Here is a 26,606-nt window from a genome sequence, read left to right on the forward strand (position 1 = left end):
GAACGTGGCCAACAGTCTTAAAGGCAAAGGAGGAAGTCTAATTTAATTCTCACTGGTGGAGACAATGGAAGAAGAGCCTAGTGGAGTGAACCACGAACAGAAAATCGAATTTCGGACTTACAATCTGATCTTATCTTGGAATCTAGTACCTTACTTTGTATGTAATACAATTTCAATTGCAGTATGAAAAGTCCGCAAAATGAATGCACTAACTCGAGAGAGAAATCCACCATTTCGTTATGCAGTGCATTGGGACCAGGGATTCTGGGGAGTGCCAACAACTGCAATCAAAAGATTGAATCGGAGCAACCTTGGAAGCCTACTAAAATAAATTTAAAAAAGAAAATCTTTCTAGACGCCAAAAATGTAAATTCTCTATTAAAGACTGGTAAACAAAGAGAACTAGAAATATTTTTAGAGAAAAACAAAATTCAAATTTTAGCAGTTCAAGACACAAGTTCCTAAATGAAAATGTAGTAAATACTCACAACTGCAGCATCTTCAAAGACAAATCAGCAATAAAAATTATGAATCAGATGCCATTGTTGGGTACAGCTTTCTATGTTCATTAAAGTATAATAGGAAACATGGCTAATTTAAATCCAGCTCAGAGAGAATACCTTTCCTATCAGTTAACTGTGAAAACAAAATATACACACTTGTTGATTGACTTGCACCAATAAATGAAGGCAACAGGAAAAATCCACAAAAACAGAGGGATTCTGGAATCTTTTAGAAACTGAAATACTCATAATTCCAAAGATGAACAACATGTTACTATTGGGCAACTTCAATGCATGAATAGGCAGAAAAAATAAATTTAGAAATGTAGTACATCAATACCCAGCTTATAGAATAACCACTGCAGATGGTATGAGGCTAATTAATTTGTGTCAAAGCTCTCACCTGAAACTAATGTCAACCTTTTTTAGGAAACTTCCAAGAAAGCTAAAATCTGGATATCTCTCAACGCAATGTTAGGAGGATTTCAGTTAGATAATGTGGCTAATTCGCAAAAGAGTAAAATAGAAATTATGAACATGAAAGTAGAAAGAAATGGTGAATTTGGTTCTAATCATTACCTCTCGAAAATTAAAGTCAAGCTCCTACCTAATAAAGAACAAGGAAAGTCACAAAGGCTAATAAAGCATAATTCAGACAGACTTACTATAACAAAAGTATCATTTAAAAACCATCAAGACGAAATTAAAGTGAATAAAGGTGACAAGTGACAAAAAATGTAAAAAACAATTAATAATGCTGCACAGAAAACTTTTGTGTCAGTAAAAAATAAAAGGAAAATATGGTGGGACAATATATGTAAAAAAAAGCCATAGCAGAGAGGAGTAAAAAAATTCTAAATGGAAACGCTCAAAGGAAGTGGAAGATTATGATCAATTTAAGCAACAATAAAAGGAAGCAGCCAGGTTAGTCAGAAATACCGAACGAGCCTTTGAGAAAGAGAAGCTTTTGGAAATAGACAAAAACATTATAAAAATAATACACATCACTTTTATCAAAACAAATTAAAGGGGTACCAAACTCCAAATGTCTGTTTGAAAAAAAAGCGGCAGAATTGGGTTAAGTAATACTTGAAATTGTCAAATACTAGTAAGAATTTTCATCAGCTTGTCAGCTGTACTGAACCAACTCATAAATTGGAATTCTCAGATATTAATGAAAATTTGGAAGAACATTTATCAACAACTATAGAGAAAATGAAGCAATAATTAAAATCCTCAAAAACAGCAATGGTAGTGGAGAAGATTCTATTACAGTTGGACTTTTGAAGTGGTCCTTGCCAAACATAGCAAATGAGCTAAATTTTCTCTATGAAGAAATGTGGAAAACAGAAAAAATCCCAGAGGAATGGAAAGTTGCTTGATACATCCACTCCACAAAAAAGGTATTAAATAGGATGCAAACAACTACAGAGTAATCTTCTTGCTGCCGCTAGTGTATAAACTATCTTCCAAGATTTTATTAATGAGAATAGGAACAACGCTAGACAGTCATTTAGGTGAATATGAAGGTGGTTTTCAGAAGGGAAGGCCATGCTTAGAACAAATATGTAGTTGTCAAGTCAGTAATTTGCCACAGATTACTTAATGCAGAGCACAGTATAATGATCTTTTGTGGATTTCAAAATGGCTTCTGATTCTATTGACAGGGAAATTAAAGATAAAATAATTCGAGAATTTGGTGTAAAGTCTAAATTGGAAAAACTAATCCATGAAACACTTACCGATACAGTCTGTAAAGTAAATTTTATGAGAGAATTTTCACAGCCTTTCAAAATGAAAACATGTGTACAACAAGGTGACAACCTATCCCCAATTCTTTTTAATAGTGTGTTAGAGAAACCAGTAAGAATTTGGAATGAAAACTTATTAATAAAGCTAATAAATAGCTGTACAGGTGCTTGACAATGATGCTTACTCGAAATTAGCTAACCGCACAATTAAATAAACATCGCATTACAGCCTACTATGGACTATGTTTACATTTATTCAGCATCTGGAGGCTGTGGAACCGCATAAATATAAATATTTTTTTAAAAACTTAGTGCAATCAACATTTCACAGATAAGGTCAGGGAGAGGAAGTAAAAACATCGAAATCAACTGGCTTGCATTTATCTGTTATAACATAAATAAATATTCTGTAAGAAATGGACAGCATAACTGGCTGAAGAATTTCTGTAGAAGAACAAAAGTTTTAACAAATGTTAAGCGGGCTTCAAAATCCCTGAAAACCGATATTGACCAAATAGAGAGGATAAAAAAATTCAAATACCTAGGGAAAATAGTCCAAGAAAATGTTCTGGAAAAATCTGCAACAGAGGAAAGTTTGCGTGAAATGGGGAGAGCCCATTGTATCGCAAAAACCTCTCCAATAGAATGTGTCCATCCAAAAATGCAAAGATAAGGGATTACGGCACAATAGTGAAGCTAGAATGCCTACATGTAGGCGAATGCCTGGCATGAAACTATAATTTAGATAAATTAGAACGACTGGAAAGGAGAAGTATAACTAAAATATTAGGATGGTTGGAACTTACGAAGTAATACTGAAATACTCCAAAATTTATAAAATACACTCCTGGAAATGGAAAAAAGAACACATTGACACCGGTGTGTCAGACCCATCATACTTGCTCCGGACACTGCGGGAGGGCTGTACTAGCAATGATCACACGCACGGCACAGCGGACACACCAGGAACCGCGGTGTTGGTCGTCGAATGGCGCTAGCTGCGCAGCATTTGTGCATCGCCGCCGTCAGTGTCAGCCAGTTTGCCGTGGCATACCGAGCTCCATCGCAGTCTTTAACACTGGTAGCATGCCGCGACAGCGTGGACGTGAACCGTATGTGCAGTTGACGGACTTTGAGCGAGGGCGTATAGTGGGCATGCGGGAGGCCGGGTGGACGTACCGCCGAATTGCTCAACACGTGGGGCGTGAGGTCTCCACAGTACATCGATGTTGTCGCCAGTGGTCGGCGTAAGGTGCACGTGCCCGTCGACCTGGGACCGGGCCGCAGCGACGCACGGATGCACGCCAAGACCGTAGGATCCTACGCAGTGCCATAGGGGACCGCACCGCCACTTCCCAGCAAATTAGGGACACTGTTGCTCCTGGGGTATCGGCGAGGACCACTCGCAACCGTCTCCATGAGGCTGGGCTACGGTCCCGCACACCGTTAGGCCGTCTTCCGCTCACGCCCCAACATCGTGCAGCCCGCCTCCAGTGGTGTCGCGACAGGCGTGAATGGAGGGACGAATGGAGACGTGTCGTCTTCAGCGATGAGAGTCGCTTCTGCCTTGGTGCCAATGATGGTCGTATGCGTGTTTGGCGCCGTGCAGGTGAGCGCCACAATCAGGACTGCATACGACCGAGGCACACAGGGCCAACACCCGGCATCATGGTGTGGGGAGCGATCTCCTACACTGGCCGTACACCACTGGTGATCGTCGAGGGGACACTGAATAGTGCACGGTACATCCAAACCGTCATCGAACCCATCGTTCTACCATTCCTAGACCGGCAAGGGAACTTGCTGTTCCAACAGGACAATGCACGTCCGCATGTATCCCGTGCCACCCAATGTGCTCTAGAAGGTGTAAGTCAACTACCCTGGCCAGCAAGATCTCCGGATCTGTCCCCCATTGAGCATGTTTGGGACTGGATGAAGCGTCGTCTCACGCGGTCTGCACGTCCAGCACGAACGCTGGTCCAACTGAGGCGCCAGGTGGAAATGGCATGGCAAGCCGTTCCACAGGACTACATCCAGCATCTCTATGATCGTCTCCATGGGAGAATAGCAGCCTGCATTGCTGCGAAAGGTGGATATACACTGTACTAGTGCCGACATTGTGCATGCTCTGTTGCCTGTGTCTATGTGCCTGTGGTTCTGTCAGTGTGATCATGTGATGTATCTGACCCCAGGAATGTGTCAATAAAGTTTCCCCTTCCTGGGACAATGAATTCACGGTGTTCTTATTTCAATTTCCAGGAGTGTATTTCATATGTAATGAGAGAAAGAAGACCCTCGTTTTTTGGATATTTATTTCTAATACTAGACAGTACATTGACTAATATGATTTTCAAATATTTGTGGGGTAAGAAGGCCACAACCAGCTAGGTCAACAAAGTAAAAAAGGGTTTAGAAAGAAACAGTATAAAAAGAGAAGATATAAACAACAGAGAAGCCTTCTTGGAGAAACTGAAAATGGAAGGATTCCAAGGCAGGGTAGCTAAAAAGACGCCTCATTGGGCAACTTGTGTGTCAGTGACAATGAGATGATGATGAGGACAACACAACATCCAGTCCAAGAGCGGAGAAAATCTCCAATCCAGCCAGGAATCGAACCCGGGCCTGGTGCTATATTACCATGCAGCTAAGCAGGTGGACAAGGACCATAGCACATAAGAGTCACAGCGCTATAAAAATGACCTTTCAAAATAGTCACAAAAATTGAAATGGAAAAAATAATGGCAACAATTGATTAACACCTCCCCAAAAGCCAAATGAGATTCAGGAAAGGAAGATCAAATCTGACCGCAATAGTGCTCCTGCTGAAGACCATATGGTAAGCCTTTTAAGAGAAAACTTGAGAGGCACCCACATGCCTTGCTCATACTGTGACATCAAGCAGTCAGGCCTGGAAGATGAGTGGTCTGCCAAGCGAGTGGGTTTATTCTTATTTCTCGAGTAACATCAATGACTGATTATGAGCCCTAGTACCCACCATTAAGCTACAAATTATTCTCCTGTTTGAATTTTACGCAACAGAAACAGATAACGCACATCTGACTGTTAGGAATTTACACAACTCTGATTGTTCACTATGCTCTGGCAATACCACATTTTCATTTTTACCCAACGGCTTTGATCAACAAGTGGTAATCGCACTGAATATGAATGGCGCACACATTATAAATTCTGGATATCATGACTACACACTATTCGAAGAACAAGGCCACCAATCTTTTTCTTTTCACTATCTCTTTTATTCTGATAAATTCTATTATGATTCAAAGATAACCTAAATACACCATAACATATAATACAACAATTACACATGAGAAACTCCGCCCAGTGGGCATGGCTTTACGTTGGTGATTCTCTATGTTATGGTATCGTAATTATCTAACGCTACAGTGCACTTTCTGGATAGGATGGTGGATCTTTTGCTATATCTCACACTTCGACTCTAACACCGATCATCACGAAAATTTACTCCAGACCAAGTGGTACAAAAAGGAACATGCATAACCCACTGCCTCTGAACCTATCTTGCTACTCTCCCATGCAAAACACACATATCTAAATTACATGAAATACATCACACTGGCAACGTAGAATACATCACAAAGAATATTCACAAAGTTAGAATCACTTCACTTTCAGCTTTCCCACTTCAATTAGTATTCACCTCAGTTTCACACGACACTGCCCCACTTCGTAACTTTTCTTTCCTACTACGAACTCTGGAGGATATATGCACGTCTTCCTGTGCAATGCAAGCCAAGTGGCGTTGCTGGATAGACGGCTGACTCACCTTGCTTCTCTCTCAGAGTATTAGAGTTTGAATCTAGCGTCACACGGAAACATAGCACGCAAAATAATATTAAGATCATATTCGTCACAAACGCGAGTCCACAACTGATACCTTGGATGAGTACTTCTCTTTATCCTTTGTCTCATACACAGATTGAGACTCACACAGTACTCACCACGTGGAAGTGCTCGTCTCTAATATCAAGTCCTGCACACGCCATTTCTTAAATATTTCCAATTTATAGTACACACAGCAGTAATTCAGCTTAACTTTGGCACTCGGAAGTATTTCAACTTAGTACTAGCACTCGCAAGTATTTCAACTTAGTACTAGCAATTGCAAGTAATTAAGCTTATTGCTACATGTGGTTTCATTGTGACCATTGGTCACTTCCAAAGATTACTACAATCCCCTTAATATTACCTGCCTGTCATTTAATTCTCCCCCCAAAAGTTCCTGAAATAGAGAAATAATTATTCCAAACTACTCTTAAGTATTTCACATGCATACCATGCTCTCCCCTCTTTTGTCTTTATGGAACACACCTAAGACAGGTCTTCCCAACACAAGATCCAGCTCCAGAGTGCTGAAACATGGCCGTTCTTCAGGTCATGTCGCACCTCCACTGAGGTGGGGGGCACCATGTTACTGTATTGGTCAGCCACATTTCAGGCGCTCAAAGCTCAGGTAAATTTCATCTCTTTGGTTCCACCGAAGGTGACCAAAGGACTGTCTCAAAGATGATCATATATTGAACATTCACTATCTGCGGTTCGCAGACGACCATACATTCATTCATTTCACAGATCTCGCCAAACTGGATGTAGGGATTTATTTTGTGGGAGTGCACATGTGATCAGTTAAATAAATAAATTGTCCTTCTTTCCAACACTGGTATCTGGCTTTCGTGTATTAAGTGAAATTGAGTTATTATTACAAAAAATATGATGTTCTGACAAGAATAATGAAGACTGTTGTACCTAATTTCAATGTCAGGCGGTATTGTACCCTTTCAAAGTATTACGTAATATTTATAGACTTCACAAGAGCCTTTGACTTTATAAACAGTAAGACTGGAACACAAAACTAGAGGAAATCCTAAGCGACAAAACGCATGGACACAAATCATATGTTTTCTACTCTAATTGGACCAATTAAGGATCTCAGAAAAACCAAATAAGGATCTCAGCCAATACTCCAAACAACTACTGATCATGTCCTAAAGAATGTCCGCTCTCCGTTTAATGCAAACAGATTGACATTAAATGCAAATGAAACAAATTATATGGAGTTTGGGAAAATAAGACAAAATGTAAATCTTTATTTCATGTTTGGCGAAAAAGCCATAGACAGAGTGACATCTACAATGTTTCTGAGAATTCATTATGACGAAAGCTTAAATTTTAAGGATCATGTAACGAAACTTTTATAGAAATTTAATTCAGCCTGTTTTGCTCTTAGAATTATTACAAATGTTTGACCTCATAGGATGCCAGGATGGCATAGTATGGATATTTACAGTTTCTTGTAATATACAGAATAATATTTTGAGGTTCCACCACTTCCACCTAAAACAAATTTTACTGTGGCAGAAGAGAACACTACGGAGAGTAACACACAGTTATCCACAGAGACACTGCAAACATATATTCATAAAATTTAAAATGCGAGCACACAGAAGTGCCACATGACGTGGCATGGATTCGACTAGTATCTGAAGTAGTGCTGGAGAGAACTGATGCCATGAATCCTGCAGGGCTGTCCATAAATCCGTAAAAGTAGGAGGGGGTGGAGATCTCCTCTGAACAACATGTTGCAGGACATCGCAGATATGTTCAATAATGTTCGTGTCTGGGGAGTTTGGTGGCCAGAGCAAGTGTTTAAACTCAGAAGGTTGTACCTAGAGCTACTCTGTAGCAATTGTGGACATGTGGTGTCACATTGTCCTGCTGGAATTGTACAAATCCATCAGAATGCGCAATGGACACGATTGGCTGCAGGTGATCAGACAGGATGCTTGCATATGTGTCACCTGTCAGAGGCGTATCTAGACATATCAGGCGTCCCATGTCACTCCAACTGCACACGCTCCACACCATTACAGAGCCTCCACGAGGTTGAACAGTCCCTGCTGGCATGCAAGGTCCATGGATTCATGAGGTTTTCTCCATACCTGTACACGCCCATCAATTCGATACAATTTGAAATGAGAATCATCTGATCAGGCAACATGTTTCCAGTCATCAATACTCCAATGTCGGTGTTGATGGGCCTAGGCGAGTCGTAGAGCTTTGTGTTCTGTAGTCATCAAGGGTACACAAGTGGGCATTCGGCTCTGGAAGCCCATATCGATGATGTTTCATTGAATGGTTCACACACTGATACTTGTTGATAGCCCAGCATTGAAATCTGCAGCAATTTGCAGAAGGGTTGCACTTTTGTCACATTGAACGATTCTCTTCAGTCGTCATTGGTCTTGTTCTTGCACGATCTTTTTCTGACTGCAGTGATGTCGGAGATTTGATACTTTACCAGATTCCTGATATTCACAGCATACTCTAAAATGGTCATATGTGGAAACCCCTACTTCATCGCTACCGCGGAGACACTGTGTCCCATCACTCATGCGCCGACTATAACACCACATACAAACCCACTTAAATCTTGATAACCTGTTATTTTAGCAGCAGTAACCGATCTAACAACTGCGCCAGATGCTTGTTGTCTTATATAGGCGTTGCTGCCGCTGCGCCGTATTCTGTCTGCCTATATATCTATATATCTCTGTATTTGAATACACTTGCCTATACTAGTTTCTTTGATGATTCAATATATATATATATATATATATATATATATATATATATATATATATATATATATATATATATATATATATATATATACATGTGTGTGTAAATAGATATATACACAAATGTGTTTCATATGTCAGTACCCACCTTGCAAATTTTCAAACAAATGCTGACTTCCATAGCTACAGTACCCAATATAGCACAGCACTCTATACTCAGCTACAAAAAGAACAAACACTCAAAGACATGTAGACATGTGAACCATATTGGTACAAATCTTTATTACAGACTGCCAGTCAATGTCAGAATGCTAGAAGATAAAAACAAATTTAAAGCATAATTTAAAAAATGTACTAGAACGATGCTGTTATACAGTAAATGACTATGTAGGCCAATAAACATTTTCTGGTAATACTTAGATTAAGGCAAAACTGGAAATACTGTATTTCACCCCTTAACTTATTGTTATATTTCCGTATCTAATGGACAGCTGTTGTGTGACGCAAAATCTCTACTTAATTACTGTAGTATAAGGACTTGCTGTCCAGGGAGGACAAAAGCAAAGCCCTGTGAAAAACAGACTATGCAGTAGTAATACCGCAAGCATACATGTACTAGTATATAACGTTATACAACTATGTATTTGAGGATAATGTGTTATTCTATGCGACGATTGTTGTGTGGCCTTTTCTTATTTTGTATGTACTTTGTAAATTTAAATATTTGAATTCCCTCAAATTTTACATTTACATTTGGACAACATCCATACAATATTTATTGTCTATGGAGGGATAAATGAAACAAGCATATAATCTGACTGTCCCTCGAACAAATTATAACAAGAGTTACGGGAATTAGTAGTGCTGATGTTGGCAACATCTATATAGACGTATCGAGATTGTAAATATTTAAATAAGTTGTGTAGCTACTTTCAGTTATGCTATTAGACTACATAATAGAAAAAGTAATTGAGGACTATTTAAGCTATTAGACTATAGAGTAAAAAAGGAATTGAGGACTAATAAACGGAAAACGAATTGTATTAGCATAATGAAAATATGTATACAACCCACTTGACGTCAGTGAAGAACGTAATATATTTCGTAAAGTATTTTAAGGTCCCCAAGAAAAGCGTTTCAAAACAAGTTTAATAAATTAAAATTCTCCTTTATTTTAAATTTATTTTTATACGTATTAGAAGGAACATGAATATTAACTGCAACTGTTGCCAAATATAGTTTCTATGGGAAAACTTCTCGACACAGTGTCGTTCGTCATTGCTGGACAAATCGCTCGTGTTTGTGTGTGTCCAGGCGAGTGGCGGATTGCAGTGATCCGTCGACCGCGTATCGGTTTATGGGTACTGCATCGGTACTATTCCGTCTTCAAAGCATTGCTACTTCCCGTTACTTGGCCTGTGCGAAATTGGCTATGGTTGTATGGTGGAGAGACCGAAAACCAATATAAAAAATAAAACAGATGATATTCATGTACACACAATTGTCTCTGGTTAGCGTCTCGAAATGTCGATTCGCGTTTAGTCTTTAAAGGGCGCGTAATTTTTGTTGTTTAATTTATAGATTCAAACATATTTGTATTAGTTTGGAATTGATAATACATTAGCGCAAACATTTGCGTCGTACTCCAAAGGTTACGATGAGGAGCATTTTATTCATGGATTCTTTCTATGTATGGATTCATATGTGTTTAGCGAACAAAGTCTGAAGTTCAGTTTCTCCCAGGCGCATTCCGACGGTAGTGTACTATTACTGTCTGCGGTTGACGTAGCATGTCGTCTGCTACCTAATCGCTACGGTAACTTCGGAAAAATCAACGTAATTGGCCTATAGTATGAAAGATATTGTCATTATACTGATATCCAATTCTGACCTGTGAACACTATTAATCGACGTAAGATACTTCAATCTCCGGCGCTATTATCAGAGCGTAAGCTGACTTTTTAAGTTAAAGTTATCGTTAGGGAGGTTCCTTGTATAAATTATTGGAAAAATAAGAGTGTTTATATGTTGTGGAAATAATAATTTTGCCGCCCACTGCCGACTCGCTGAAAGGTTTCCTTCCAGTGTTTAACGTGTTTAGTATCCGTTGTTTCCACAGTGAGCGACGTGCAATGGTAATTTGGGACCGCATGCTAAACATATTCATAGTAGCGTTAGTAAAATCGAATTCAGAGGTATATATGGATATACATAAAAAACAAATATTTGGTTTTCGTGTAATATCTTGCCGTGTTGACATTAGTTGTATCATACCGAGTGCATTGCGTTGCCTTTTATTATAAAGTAGTAGAGGAATAGAAGTGTGTTTGTTATTGCTGGGAACTCGCATATGTGGAAACTCAATTTTTTTAAAAAAATATTTGTTTATTGTTGTCCTTTCGGTAAAAGTATTGAGCCAAAATGTAAATACCATCGTTCTGTTTTGTGTGTGTTGTTGTTTTATAAAGGTTAATACAGTTTTATTTTCAGGTCGTTTCTCATTTTTGTTTATCTTCTTTCTTTTGTTTTCAGGCGTTAAACTCATTCTGTAATTAAACAATGGCACAAAAACAACTTTATGTCAGATGCAAGGTAAGGAAACCCATGCTCTAAAACTTACAACACCCATAGATTATACTGCATGCAGCAAAGAATTCTCAATATGTTATAAACGTATAGCATGTGTTTTCAGTTTTGTCTGTGTGTGCATAAAAAGCTTAAATTGTTTAAGTTACCAGATATATGTGCACAAGGCATGTATGCGAATATCTTGCTTCTAAATAAAAATATTTTCGTACACTATACAATATCTTCCTTATTGTTTCAGCTGAAAATTCCACCAGCACCGCACCGAGTAAACGTGAGGTTCAAAAGGTATGAATATTACTTCATTTGGTGTGCGCTTGGTGATACTTTACATGGCATGATAAATATGATGTTGCCTACTTTTCTTCCTATTTGTCTCCTCTTCAGCTACTTAGTGCACAGAAATATTCTTATGGCAAATATTTCTTTTCTAAAGTGACTTTCAATTGCTCCAGCTATAGTCACCTTGACAGGAGATAGTGTCAGCTAATAAAAAATTGTTTCTGGGAATACTTTGGCAGGTAGATGTTGTAGCCAGTTATGTTAACTATGATACTCTCATTCAAAAGTTAAAATATAATGGAATAGTTGACACATCATGCTTGTGGTTCTGTCTGCATGATGGAAAACATCATGCACTTCCTCCACATCCATCACATAGCAGTAGGGAGACTGTATGTTATGAAATGAGTCAAACTGAACCATGGGATGATAAAAGTGTGAGAATAAAAACTAATGCAATATTTTGAATGTATCAGCAGATTGATTGTTGTTAAATTATGACTATACTCAGAGCATACAGTTCCATACTCTTCAGAGAATGCTGGAAACTATAACTGTCACTAACTGCTTCAAACAGTGAATGCAAGAAATTGGTTCGTCTCTCTTCTCTTTTGGTTAAGTATTGTAAAGGAAAGTAGATTCAGTAAAAGAAGTGATCTGTCAAAACAACAGGCAGCTCAAATTTTTATTTAAAAGGAACACATACAGATCCAATACTTTCTTTCTTTCAAACCATTGTGTAGAACTGTAAACCACATTTGTGAAAATCAGTTTTCTGCAGAATTTTGGAACACATTTTGTGTGTGAATATGAGAACTTCAGTGAAGTGAATCAGCTTGTCTGTTGAAGCTAATGTTGCTTTCAGAAGTGACAATCATTTGAATCGCTGCAAGACTTTTTCCCTTTTTCAGATATGGAATTGTGCATAGTGTTGGTCAGGATGTCGTACTTCTTGACCTGTTTAAGGCTTCTTATACACTACCTTATGGTAGTTTTTCAGTACAGTATTCAGTTGATTAGGTGCTGCTGCTGAGTTGAGAATATTTTGTAATGCAGAACCCAGGGTCAATATTGTGAATGAGCATGCCTGATGGAAATTTTGAACAGGTGTGTTTCAGGGAAGTGTTATGCAACTGATACTGTTCATCATTGTCAAATTCGTTAGCGTTTATAGGGGGGGAGGGGAAGAGAGTAGTAACCTCACAGACTTGTGGGCAAACATGAGCTGTCAGCATTTTGAGAATGTCTCTCCGTGAAGCACACCTTTTTTGTAGTGTCACCTTCCTGCCCCAACTAGGAAGTCCTTAGTCTAACTGCAAATTATGTTGTTATGTAAGAGTGTGAAGATGCATTATTAAATGCTTTCAGAAGTTAAAGAAGACATTAACCTGAGGCCATTGACTATAGCTTTCTGGATTTTGCAGATGAGAGGAAGCTTCATTTCATAGATTAGGTTCAATTAGAATTGATTTGATTCCTTGTGAGATGTTTGGAGTCCAGAAAAGTAAACATAAAATAGCACATATGTTCCATAATTCTACATGAAATTGTTGTTAGTGAGATAGGGCTGTAGTTAAGACACATTTGTCTTGCGACTTTTAGATTGCAACAAACTGTGACTTTTTCCAGTCATATGGGACACATTTGTTTCAGTGAACTATTTTAAACATTGCTGTGCATTAACCCACTGTGCTTAAACTGGTGCTGCTTCAAAGTCACCAAAGTAATTGGTACTGTTCATCAGTCTTCTTCTATTTGCCTCTCCGAAGCTGATGTCTTTTCTTGTTGAATTTTTCTAATGGCGGAAATGTGGATCCCGAGAGAGAGACCATTTTATTGATCAAATATAATTTATTGCATTTGCAAAACTTTCAAATGGGACACATTTTTTCAGAAATCTGAGCTACACGGCTCTACTGTAATTCTGATAATTGTCATAGACACAATGAAGTATAAAATAGTCCCCAGACTGTGTTCCATTAAATGCAATAATCTTTGAGAAAAGAAAAGAAAAGCTTGTTGTGATTTACAGTTGTAATTAAGTGTAGACTTAAGAGCTAGATCTATACTCTTTATGAATACATAATCACAGTGATTGTACAGTGATGTATTATACAATAGTGTTTCACTATTGAGTTTTGTAAATAATTTATTTTTTACAATTTCAGGTTTCTGGCCTCAGATACGGAATATCAGTTTCTACAACAGAGTAAAATTCCTACTTACCACTTTCAACCTTCACTACCGAGACTTCCAGTTCCTAAACTTGAAGATACTTGTGCTCGATACTTGGCTGCACAGCAGCCATTATTGCTACAGAATGAGTTTGAAATGACAAAGAAGTATGTCAGTGATTTTGCTGCAAAAGAAGGCAAACAACTGCATGAAGAACTAAAAGAAATAGACAATAGAAACAAACATACAAGTTACATATCTGAACCTTGGTCTGATATGTATTTGAAGGACAGAGTTCCGTTGCCCATAAATTACAATCCATTAATTGTATATGTGAATGAAGAAAACAGTGAATACAACACACAAGTTATAAGAGCTTCTAACCTGCTTATCTCTTCATTGAGGTGAGATTGAAATTTAATTTTATTTCATTTCTAATATTGGTAGTGATTTTTGGTGGTTGAGTGTAGAGTAAAGGATAAAAGAGCACTAATGGGCAATCAAATTTGAATCACTGCTGTGTTAGAATCCACTTGGGTTGCTTGCTTAAGTACAATAGTTCACTCTGATGCATAACCACAGCTTGTGAGACTTTTTACCAGCTGTTTGAGTGAGAGTTACACACAGATTCGGCAAGACATTATCTCTTAAAGCATCATGTTGATGTGAGTTGTATAGGGTGATCCACGCATTGAGTAATCAGTGAGTTTTCTATTAGCTGTCTGAATGGTGTATCAGAAATACCGTATTTTGGGGTAAATTACTGTTGCCAAGTGTGGTCAACAAAATGCACATGGTAGGTCTGCTTCTAACTTCCTAGGATTGTAATAGCATATACCTTAACCATGGGGCAGGTTGAATACCAGATCAGTGCTGGGAACAACAACATATTCACAGCAAGACCATCAACACAGCCATCTCATTTAGCTAGGGAGTGCAGATGTGTGTTTTCCAAACAATTACTTTTGCTAGTTGTGTGCCATAGAGTATAGTATTTAGCATGTGTAGGGACCACACCAGTAGGCAATTGAAATGTCAAAGATTACTTGGGCTGACATATCATGGTTCACATCAGGCTATAATGATTGAAAATGGGCACTTCAGGAGAAGATAGTGAATAGTCCCTTGTTGCCAGCAGTTTGATATCCTCATGCTGCCCACAGCTCTTCTTGGATCTGCGAAAGGTTATCAGCTTTTATTAAGTGTGGTTATTTGTGACATTCCATGTCCAGTTGGTAAAAGTTACATAGGACAAATGATACATGCTGTACAAGAATGGTGCAACAAACACTAGTTGGACACCCATCTTCTACAGCCCTGCAAATCTGTAGTGGCAGAGCATCGAATTTCCACTTACCATTTCATGGATTGTAGATAAGTCAAGATACTGGCTATAGCCTCATCGTATCCTGATTTACTAGTCAAAGAAGCTGTGGAAATGCAACTAATATAAAATCTTCTCAACCAAGGCAAATGTTTCCAGCTCTACAAATCATGGGAACCACTCATTTCACATCTGTGCTCTCTGGGGCATTATTGCTTTGCCAGGCATTCCAGCACAAGGCATCCATTTTAATAATTAATAATAATTGCAAGCTCTGTTGGTTTGTTGACTTTGCACTTGCTTCTTAGTTACATTAAGCTCTATCTATGACTGACACTCTTGTTGCCAACAGTCTTATCTATGATTCATGTACATTAATTCCACAGTATTATGTCAAGAGGTTTTCATTCTGTCACCACCTCACCTTCAAAATGGCGGTATGATTATTAGCTGCAATGTGGGAATAAGAAATAATACTATCCTAGATGCATGCCTGAAATATTATGGAATATTCTGTCTACCAAGAAAACTTCAATGAAGACAGACTTTATTATGTTTGACATGGATAATGTATTGTTTGAAATATGATGCATACAAATGAAATGTGAGAGATTTTGTGGTGAATCCATGTTATGAAAATATCAGCTGTGAATTTGAACCGGGTGAGAAATTTAATGTGTACTTTGCATAGGACAGATTTTTCTAAGTAGCTGCTAAACAGATTATTGAGCGAAATGGCCCAGCGCTTCAGGCATTGGCCTCAGATTTGGAGGATACAGTGCTCAAATCCCATTTGGTGATTTAGGTTTATGCTTTCTATAAATTCTTTGGTTTACTGAAAGCAAATGTTGTGATGGTGCATTCAAAGATGGCTTTAGAACTTCCATTGTTAAGTTTTGCACACCACCATATATCTATTGCTGTGTTACCACTTTCTGGTATTTTTGTTGTCAAAATCACAGTGCTGAAAATCATTCTGATGGTAAGAGGTATTTCTTAGACATTCAGTGAAGTCAAAGTTCCTATAAAGGATAACTGTCACACTCAAGACATTGATATTTTACACAGTCCTTAAACAGCCCATGGCTGGTCCTACAACAGTGATTCAAGAACTGTCTCCTCTTATTTTACTGAGCGGCTTTGGATGAAGTGCATATTTACATTGTCGGTTTTACAATGTGATGATCTCACATACTATTTAAGTGTAACAGTTATATCATTTTAAATGCAGTAACACCAAATATAAATTTTACACATTTTGTATCTACAGTACAATCTACCTGTACACAGTTTAATTCTATTATACCATACTTAATTATGCTTTCTGAATCTACCGCCATTCTGCCTATACACATTTTAATTCTATTACACTGTATACCCATTTCCAATGCCAGTTTCAACTTATAGAAAATAATACAGCACATTGGACCAATGTGTCATGATTTCTTTCAAAAGACTACATCCATGTTATTAAATTCCTTAATATCAGTAGCAGTGTTCAGAGTGTAATGACACTGCTGCCAATGAAAAGTAAATTGTATCGTTTATATCTAAGGGCGTTACAGATACTCATTTCTAAAAACCACAGGTACCCCAGTCCCCCTATGATTCACATATGCCCTAAGTTCTAAATTTTATAGGATTCTGCCAGTAAGCAAAACAGTTTTCAATGCTGAGAGAGAGAGAGAGAGAGAGAGAGAGAGAGAGAGAGAGAGAGAGAGAGAGAGAGAGAGAGAGAAATTTCATGTCACAGCCACTGCTAAATATCCTAAATGCAGTGGATGATATAGAAATCTGGGCACAATGCACTTCTTTCTTAAAGTAACGGTGATTGAAGTGCCATTTCTACTAAGAATAGGTTGAGACAGATTTATGACCTATAAATTGCATTATCAGCTATGTCTTTACCTACACTGTCCCTCTGAAAGTGAAATTTGAGCAAATCTGGTGCTCAACTGGACAGTCATGTTTAAAAAAGAAAGGAAGGGTAGAAGGAAATCGAAGTTAAACATGTCTTCAGTGACAGCTTATATTGTTCAAGTATCATGTTTGACAATGCTCCTGAGTGCATTATGGGTTACTACCACTCACCATATGAGGGTACATCCAGCATTGTCAAACATGATTGTTTTGGTAGTCCAGCTGTTACAGTGTGGGGAGGCATGATGTTGCATGGACGTACTGATCTGCGTATGGTACACTCACCGGTCATTGTTATTGTGACACTGTACTCCTCCTCCATCTGCATCTTTTTAGGGCTGCATTTGGCTCAGACATAACTTTTATGGATGACAGTGTGTGACCACATCAAACAAGGCAGGCAGAAGAGTTCATGGAGCAAGATAATATTTGGTGAATGGACTGATCTCTCTCTTCCTCTGACTAAAGTCCTTTCGAGCACATGTTGGAACTGTTGGGGAGACATATGCAACATATCCACATGCAACGACGACCATTAAGCAGTTGTTAACTATGCTAGTGTAGAAATGGAACACCTTACCACAAGAACCTTTTAGTCAGCATGGGAGCATGTTGCAAAGCTTGTATTGCCATCTGTAGTGGTCTCACATGGTTTTAAGAACCATGTCCTGCTTGTTTTAAATGTCCAGGGGACCAGGATGAATTGTGGTGACTTTAATGTAATGATTACCTTTCAATAAAAGTGTCATATGCATGTGTCTCATTGCGTACTTCTTTCAGTTACTTTCTGTGCTTACTGCAGCACTTCTTTCTGTATATGGTCCTAGTTTCATTGAACTGTTACTTGGTGGTGACACACTGAGTGAAAGCTACTTTTGTCCTTAAGTGCCGCACACGAGTGTGTTATCAATGGTATTTCATATGTAGAGACATTCAATTTGGGAGCTCTTACTAATCAGTTATCTGTCTGTGAGGCACTGATATTAATGTTAGGAGGTATTCAGAAGCAAATTGGTACCACACAGATAAACAAGAAATTTTTGAGTCTGTAATTTGCTTGAAGGAAACTTATTTATTCACTTCTCAAAGGACAATCTGGTGAGATGTGTACAGTGTACACAGCTTGGATGATGATTTAGACTTTTGTTACATTTTATGAAAGCTTCTTTGCATTGAGGCAAATAAGGCACAATCCCAGTGGTGACAGGCAACCAGTACGGATAATACAAGGCTGCGGAATCTCATTTCATAAAAAAAGGAAAAAAATCTGGAAGTGTATCAAAACTTAGAGCACAATAATGATCTGTGTGTAGCTACTCCTCACAGAAGATACTTCAATGTCTTGTGAAATGTTGTTATATAGGTTGAAAGTAGGATATATAAATCTCAGAATGAAATAAAGTGATACAGTGAGGGCAAGTCAACAAAGGCAGTACAAGCATTATGAAATAGAAGAATAAATAAGTAAAGAATAAACATTACTGAGGCAAATGAAACTTTCAATGAACAATTATTATCTGATTTAGGTAAACTTGATAAATATTCTTTGACACCAGGTACATAGATTCCTTACATATCATATTTTTAATGAAACATGAAATGGGTCTACTGGAGACTAATAGAAAGAGAATTGAAGTAATAGTAAGTATCTGAAGTGTGGTGATTTTATGGTTATTATTTAATCCCAAGTGAGATGGTGAAGATTTGTGCACCATACATTAGCAGCATACTTTATTAACTTGTGTAACAAATTTTCCAAGATACTTAAGTTGTGTGGCTTCTACACAAGAAAGAGGAAAATATGATGTTACCAATGGTGGTGCAGTATCATTGCTACCTGTATTATCAACAATAGTTTTAGGGACTCTTACCAGAAGTTTGCAGTGCCCCTCTTTTGCATTGGTGAGGACACATTATGGCATAGACTCTGAGACACTTCATTGGGAAACCGCCTAGATCCATAACTGCTTGGCTGCTATCCACAACTTGTGGAGATTGGTCAGAGCTGGGTGCCAGGTGTGGCCAGTAGGATTAATGTGGCATAGCATTGGGGGGAGGGGAGAGGACACAACAAAAGCACCCTCATAACTTAAGTTTTCCTCAAACAATACAGACCCAATTTGGGAGTGACAACTTTGATGAATTGTCTGTCTGACGGTACAGGTCACCTGAGGGTTGTTGGTGTCAAACAAATGGGTACACATAATCAGACAAAAGACATCTATATTGCTTGCCATTGAGAGAAATTGGCTGATGTCTTGGGGGTCCCATGTTGTCCCATGCAAACATTTCCTACGGGGAAATAACTTCTCCACCTGTCTGAAAAGTGCCGTGTTGGCAAGCAGGTTGAGTTGTCTCATATAGTTTCTGAAATAATCATATCCTACTGTTCGTGTGTACTGCCCTGTTGTCATGCAAACTTACTCCGGGCTTTTGAGCGTGTGATGGTGGTGTTCCATCCTAATTTCTGTGCCATGCAATGTTTCTGTGAGCAGACACATGTGGAGTGTGGTTCCTGTACCTTGTAATGGTGTGCTTCTGGATGATTTAGGCATTCACTGGCTTTTTGTTGTTGTCATCCACCATTGAAGTGCAGAGTGCTGTATTGCATTGTAGCCCATTTATTCACTGTTACAGTGTAGGTAGAAGTTTCAGTTCCGAGAATTTGCTGGTAACTCCTCACTGTTGTAAGGTGCCGCAGTAGACTGCAGTTACAAACAGGCATGTTCTAGCACATGCGACAAGTATGATATTAGCTCCTGTGAACTGTAAAGTCAGTGGGTGGGACAGGTTAGAGTGAGATGGAAAATGCATAAAACTGTTGAGATAATGGTCCCCACTGGCGAGGTAGAAGTCTCCACCCACAAGGGGGAGCAAAGTGACGTAAAGAACTGTTCTTGCTCATCATACAAGGAAGGGCTGTGATGTTTAGCTTTTAGTTCGATGCTGTTCCCGCCAAACGAGAAGTTTGTTAGTGCAAAGACCAGGGACACCTCCACCTACAGAATAAGAGAAGAGGAAAGACCTGAATGTGGTTGGTTGGGGGCAGAGCTGCACTTCAGACTGGGCGAAACCTGTAAAGTGCTTGCAGTATTATTGAGCTGACTGCAGAGGCGGAGAAGCAGTGTGCTGCCAGGACCTTGTAAAAACTGTGGACTTTAGCATTCAAAGTAGTCTAGCCAGAACATTTGGTCACCCCCTCCGCGATGCTTGGTGCCAGACTCTGGTAACGTGGCGGTTGCAGGAGTGGCCGAGCAATGAGGCATAGCAGCAGTCTGTCTTTAGAAGACTGTCGGGGCAATGAACTCAGGGACGACAGAAACAGAGCAAGTACAGTCCACGGGCGGAGAACATGAGGTGGTGTGTGAGTTTCAGCGGCAGGCTGCGAGCAGCGAGTGGTGGCTCAGCAGACAGACAGGCCTGGCACAGCACAGCTGTGGGCAACCAGACACAGTAGAAGTCACACAGTCATGTTACAGCAAAGCACACATGAAGCAAAGTGGATTCAGCCGTTGCAGGTCTCAACTTGTCTCTGCACATCTCTTCAGTAAAAAGTAAGACGTGACCACAACTACATTGCAGTTGCTAGGAGTGAAGCAGCAACTAGCATCAATATTAGCGATGCTGTTAAACTCGTACTACAGGCTTTCAACGGTACAAAGTCAACATAAAATTTATAAATAATGTAGGCATATCTTTTGAACTAGTGCATGATGCAGAACAGCTGATACTATTAAAATATGCAAAAATCTCTTCATACTGGAATTATCTTCCACATAGGAGAAGCAAAAAATATTTTGTTAGAAAATTATACATGTAAGTGTACTTTAGATTTTTTAGCTTGTAAGATGTTCTCTAACTGGCAGTCAAAAGGTGAATAGATTGCAGACTAGGTAAGTAAAGTAGATTTTCTTCAGGCAATGCCAGGATCTTTGTCATTAGTAGGAAAATTGAGTAGAGCAGTTTTCATTTGTGGAATTTATGATGCTCTCATACAGATGATTTTGCGTGCATGAGGCGAAAACATTAATGCCATTGAGATAACTATAATGGAAGACTCAGCAATTATGTTTACCAAAGAATAAGAATTCAGGAATAGAAATCATCAAGGGAAAAGATACCATTAAGTGTTTTTCTCACTGAGATGTGTAGGGCATACATGTAGATATTGCAGAAGTAATACTGATTGCAAAGCATGGCAAATCAGGGCATTTTGTGTGAATCTGCCAATTTGATAAAAGAATCTGTAAAGAAGGATCTGCTCAAGTGTGTCCAGGTCTGAAAGAACTGAACAAGGGATATAGAGATAAGACTTTCCTGTGGCAATACCAGAGAATCAGAGACACCAAAGCCAATAAGATTCGAAGGTTGCAGTTTATTCAGAAGTAGAGATCCCGGTAGGAAAGTGAAGCCAGTAGTGTATTTCATATGTCACAGGCCAGGGCATATGCCTAGATTGTGCACTGTGAACACTTGACTGTCTTTGAAAAATAAGAGGTTGGTTGGTTGGTTTGTGGGGGTTGAAGGGACCAGACTACAAAGGCCATCGGTCGAAAAATAAGAACTAGGGAAACAACAGAAAAGCGTAAGATTGCATTCACCTGATATTGAATTGGGAAAAGTGTTTAAAGTAGACTATGAAAATAAAAATGAGTTTGTAAAGTTGAATTGTCCACAGAGTAGAGCGAGTCTGTCATAATTGCTTCTAGACAATGGAGCACAAATTAGCTTCTTTATATGAAGTGTGTGTAAAACCAGGTCTGGTATAGACATGAAGAAAATATTAAAATTACAGCTATTATAACAGTCATATATATTTATGGGATGGCAGTTTTAGATCTTGGAATAGATAGTGATTTAATAGTGAAACATAATTTTCTTCTTACAGGAAGGGAATTGGATGGTCCCTATATCGATTTAATTGTTAGAGGCTTCTTTACAAAGCAGGGTGGTTGTTGTTGTTGTGGTGGTCTTCAGTCCTGAGACTGGCTTGATGCAGCTCTCCATGCTACTCTATCCTGTGCAAGCTTCTTAATCTCCCAATACCTACCGCAACCTACATCCTTCTGAATCTGCTTAGTGTATTCATCTCTTGGTCTCCCTCTACGATTTTTACCCTCCACGCTGCCCAATGCTAAATTGGTGATCCCTTGATGCCTCAACACATGTCCTACTAACCGATCCCTTCTAGTCAAGTTGTGCCACAAACTTCTCTTCTCCCCAATCCTATTCAATACTTCATTAGTTATGTGATCTACCCATCTAATCTTCAGCATTCTTCTGTAGCACCACATTTCAAAAGCTCCTCTTCTCTTCTTGTCCAAACTATTTATCGTCCATGTTGCACTTCCATACATAGCTACACTCCATACAAATACTTTCAGAAATGACTTCCTGACACTTAAATCTATACTCGATGTTAGCAAATTTCTCTTCAGAAACACTTTCCTTGCCATTGCCAGTCTACATTTTATATCCTCTCTACTTCGACCATCATCAGTTATTTTGCTCCCCAAATAGCAAAATTCCCTTACTACTTTAAGTGTGTCATTTCCTAATCTAATTCCCTCAGCATCACCCAACTTAATTCGACTACATTCCATTATCCTCATTTTGCTTTTGTTGATGTTCATCTTATATCCTCCTTTCAAGACACTATCCATTCTGTTCAACTGCTCCTCCAAGTCCTTTGCTGTTTCTGACAGTATTACGATGTCATCGGCGAACCTCAAAGTTTTTATTTCTTCTCCATGGATTTTAATTCCTATTCCAAATTTTTCTTTTGTTTCCTTCACTGCTTGCTCAATATCAGGATTGAATAACATCGGGGAGAGGCTACAACGCTGTCTTACTCCCTTCCCAACCACTGCTTCCCTTTCATATCCCTCGACTCTTATAACTGCCATCTGGTTTCTGTACAAATTGTAAATAGCCTTTCGCTCCCTGTATTTTACCCCTGCCACCTTTAGAATTTGAAAGAGAGTATTCCAGTCAACATTGTCAAAAGCTTCCTCTATGTCTACAAATGCTAGAAATGTAGGTTTGCCTTTCCTTAATCTAGCTTCTAAGATAAGTCGTAGGGTCAGTATTGCCTCACGTGTTCCAATATTTCTACGGAATCCAAACTGATCTTCCCCGAGCTCGGCTTCTACTAGTTTTTCCATTCGTCTGTAAAGAATTCGCGTTAGTATTTTGCAGCTGTGACTTATCAAACTGATAGTTCGGTGATTTTCACATCTGTCAACACCTGCTTTCTTTGGGATTGGAATTATTATATTCTTCTTGAAGTCTGAGGTTATTTCGCCTGTTTCATACATCTTGCTCACCAGATGGTAGAGTTTTGTCAGGACTGGCTCTCCCAGGGCTGCCAGTAGTTTTAATGGAATGTTGTCTACTCCCGGGGCTTGTTTCGACTTAGGTCCTTCAGTGCTCTGTCAAACTCTTCACGCAGTATCATATCTCCCATTTCATCTTCATATACATCCTCTTCCGTTTCCGTAATATTGTCCTCAAGTACATCGCCCTTGTATAAACCCTCTATATACTCTTTCCACCTTTCTGCTTTCCCTTCTTTGCTTAGAACTGGGTTTCCATCTGAGCTCTTGATGTTCATACAAGTGGTTCTCTTTTCTCTGAAGGTCTCTCTAATTTTCCTGTAAGCAGTATCTATCTTAACCCTAGTGAGATAAGCCTCTACATCCTTACATTTGTCCTGTAGCCATCCCTGCTTAGCCATTTTGCACTTCCTGTCGAGCTCATTTTTGAGACATTTGTATTCCTTTTTGCCCGCTTCATTTACTGCATTTTTATATTTTCTCCTTTCATCAATTAAATTCAGTATTTCTTCTGTTACCCAAGGATTTCTACTAGCCTTCGTCTTTTTACCTACTTGATCCTCTGCGGCCTTCACTACTTCATCCCTCAAAGCTACCCATTCTTCTTCTACTGTATTTCTTTCACCCATTCCTGTCAATTGCTCCCTTATGGTCTCCCTGAAACTCTGTACAACCTCTGGTTTAAGCGGGTATAGTGATAGATTACACAGAGGGAACCCTGCAGATCAGGGACAGGCCTGTGAAGTTGTGTATTGAGATAGAAGCGCAAGTTGCAAGTACACAGATACAGTACAAACAGATTCTGAAACTGCAAAGTGTGAATGCAGTAGAGTCTGTATTACTTCTAGCCTCTTGGAGAAGGCACTAAACAAAAGTAACCTGAATATTTGGTGAAAGAAACAAAGTAACAGTAGACATAAAAGTCACTGATGAGAGAAGAAAGCTACAGAGCTTAAGGCAGGCCATGTGGCAAAAATAAAGTTAGGTTTTTGTGCGGAAAGAAGTTTAATGATAAAGCCTGCACATACTAGCTTAAGAGAAGACATTGTTGAGAGATAAGAGTTGCAGGAAAGGATGTACCTACCAGAGGTGCTGTTGAGAGTATGAAAACGTTCCTCACAAGAGGTGGTGGTCTCTATTGAGGTACCTCACAGTAAAGTGGAAGAAATTCTGCAAATTAAAGGTCAAAGCAGTCTGTGGATAAGTTGGATACGGGCTTGAGCAAGAAAAAATTTGAATAACTTTATTAAAAGAGAATTTACAGCTAGATCATTTAAATGCCATAGAAAAACAGTCTATAATACAGGTGTGTTCTGCTTATAATGATAAATTTCAGTTGCCAGGAGATAAGTTGACACATACTGATACAATTCAGCATGAAATAAAACTGATTGCCAAATATGAGTGTTCTGTGCTTGGACAAAATGGTTCAAATGGCTCTGAGCACTATGCGACTTAACTTCTGAGGTCATCAGTCGCCTAGAACTTAGAACTAATTAAACCTAACTAACCTAAGGACATCACACAAATCCATGCCCGAGGCAGGATTCGAACCTGCGACAGTAGCGCGCTTGGACATACAGAATACCAGAAGTACAGATGAAGCATTATAGCAGGAGATAAATTGGATTTTAGAGGCTGACATAATTCTACTATCAACAAGCTTTTGGAATTTTCCTGTTATAATGGTTCCAAAAAATATTGACACATCTGGTAAAACAACTGAGAGAAAATTTGGAATACATTTCACATAAATTTTCTCAGCATATTATAGTCTTAGGTGGAGAAATGGCTCAAATGGCTCTGAGCACTATGGGACTCAACTGCTGAGGTCATTAGTCCCCTAGAACTTAGAACTAGTTAAACCTAACTAACCTAAGGACATCACAAACATCCATGCCCGAAGCAGGATTCGAACCTGCGACCGTAGCGGTCTTGCGGTTCCAGACTGCAGCGCCTTTAACCGCACGGCCACTTCGGCCGGCTCTTAGGTGGAGATTTCAATTTACCAGATATAGACTGGGACACTCAGATGTTTAGGACGGGTGATAGGGACAGAGCATCGAGTGACATTATACTGAGTGCACTATCCGAAAATTACCTCGAGCAATTAAACAGAGAACCGACTCGTGGAGATAACATCTTGGACCTACTGATAACAAACAGACCCGAACTTTTTGACTCTGTATGTACAGAACAGGGAATCAGTGATCATAAGGCTGTTGCAGCATCCCTGAATATGGAAGTTAATAGGAATATAAAAAAAGGGAGGAAGGTTTAGCTGTTTAGCAAGAGTAATAGAAGGCAGATTTCAGACTACCTAACAGATCAAAACGAAAATTTCTGTTCTGACACTGACAATGTTGAGTGTTTATGGAAATAGTTCAAGGTAACCGTAAAATGCGTTTTAGACAGGTACGTGCTGAGTAAAACTGTGAGGGACGGGAAAAACCCAGCTTTGTTCAACAACAAAGTTAAGAAACTACTGCGAAAGCAAAGAGAGCTTCACTCCAAGTTTAAATGCAGCCAAAACCTCTGACAGACAGAAGCTAAACGATGTCAAAGTTAGCGTAAGGAGGGCTATGCGTGAAGCATTCAGTGAATTCGAAAGTAAAATTCTGTGTACCGACTTGACAGAAAATCCTAGGAAGTTCTGGTCTTACGTTAAAAAAGTAAGTGGCTCGAAACAGCATATCCAGACACTCTGGGATGATGATGGCATTGAAACAGAGGATGACACGCGTAAAGCTGAAATACTAAACACCTTTTTCCAAAGCTGTTTCACAGAGGAAGACCGCACTGCAGTTCCTTCTCTAAATCCTGGCACAAACGAAAAAATGGCTAACATCTAAATAAGTGTCCAAGGAATAGAAAAGCAACTGGAATCATTCAATAGAGGAAAGTCCACTGGACCTGACGGGACACAATTCGATTCTACACAGAGTACGCGAAAGAATTTGCCCCCCTTCTAACAGCCGTGTACCGCAAGTCTCTAGAGGAAAGGAAGGTTCCAAATGATTGGAAAAGAGCACAGGTAGTCCCAGTCTTCAAGAAGGGTCGTCGAGCAGATGCGCAAAACTATAGACCTATATCTCTGACGTCGATCTGTT

At 39.1% G+C, this 26,606-nt stretch overlaps 1 protein-coding gene across 2 annotated transcripts in view; it reads left to right on the forward strand.

The window, feature by feature from the left end:
• Window positions 1–10,452: 10,452 nt before the first annotated feature.
• LOC124555692 (carnitine O-palmitoyltransferase 2, mitochondrial) overlaps window positions 10,453–26,606 on the forward strand; it is a 150,094-nt gene continuing 133,940 nt past the window's right edge. Inside the window, exons 1-4 of one of the 2 annotated variants that reach the window (XM_047129694.1) lie at window positions 10,453–10,822; window positions 11,407–11,466; window positions 11,702–11,748; window positions 13,911–14,321. In XM_047129694.1, the coding sequence (XP_046985650.1) occupies window positions 11,434–11,466; window positions 11,702–11,748; window positions 13,911–14,321 (491 nt within the window). In that variant the 5' untranslated portion in view covers window positions 10,453–10,822; window positions 11,407–11,433. Of the gene's footprint in view, window positions 10,823–10,903; window positions 11,010–11,406; window positions 11,467–11,701; window positions 11,749–13,910; window positions 14,322–26,606 lie in introns of those variants that run through there. The other variant, XM_047129695.1, reaches the window with a different exon arrangement.

This window comes from Schistocerca americana, chromosome X, assembly GCF_021461395.2.
Source record: "Schistocerca americana isolate TAMUIC-IGC-003095 chromosome X, iqSchAmer2.1, whole genome shotgun sequence".
Lineage (NCBI taxonomy): Eukaryota > Metazoa > Arthropoda > Insecta > Orthoptera > Acrididae > Schistocerca > Schistocerca americana.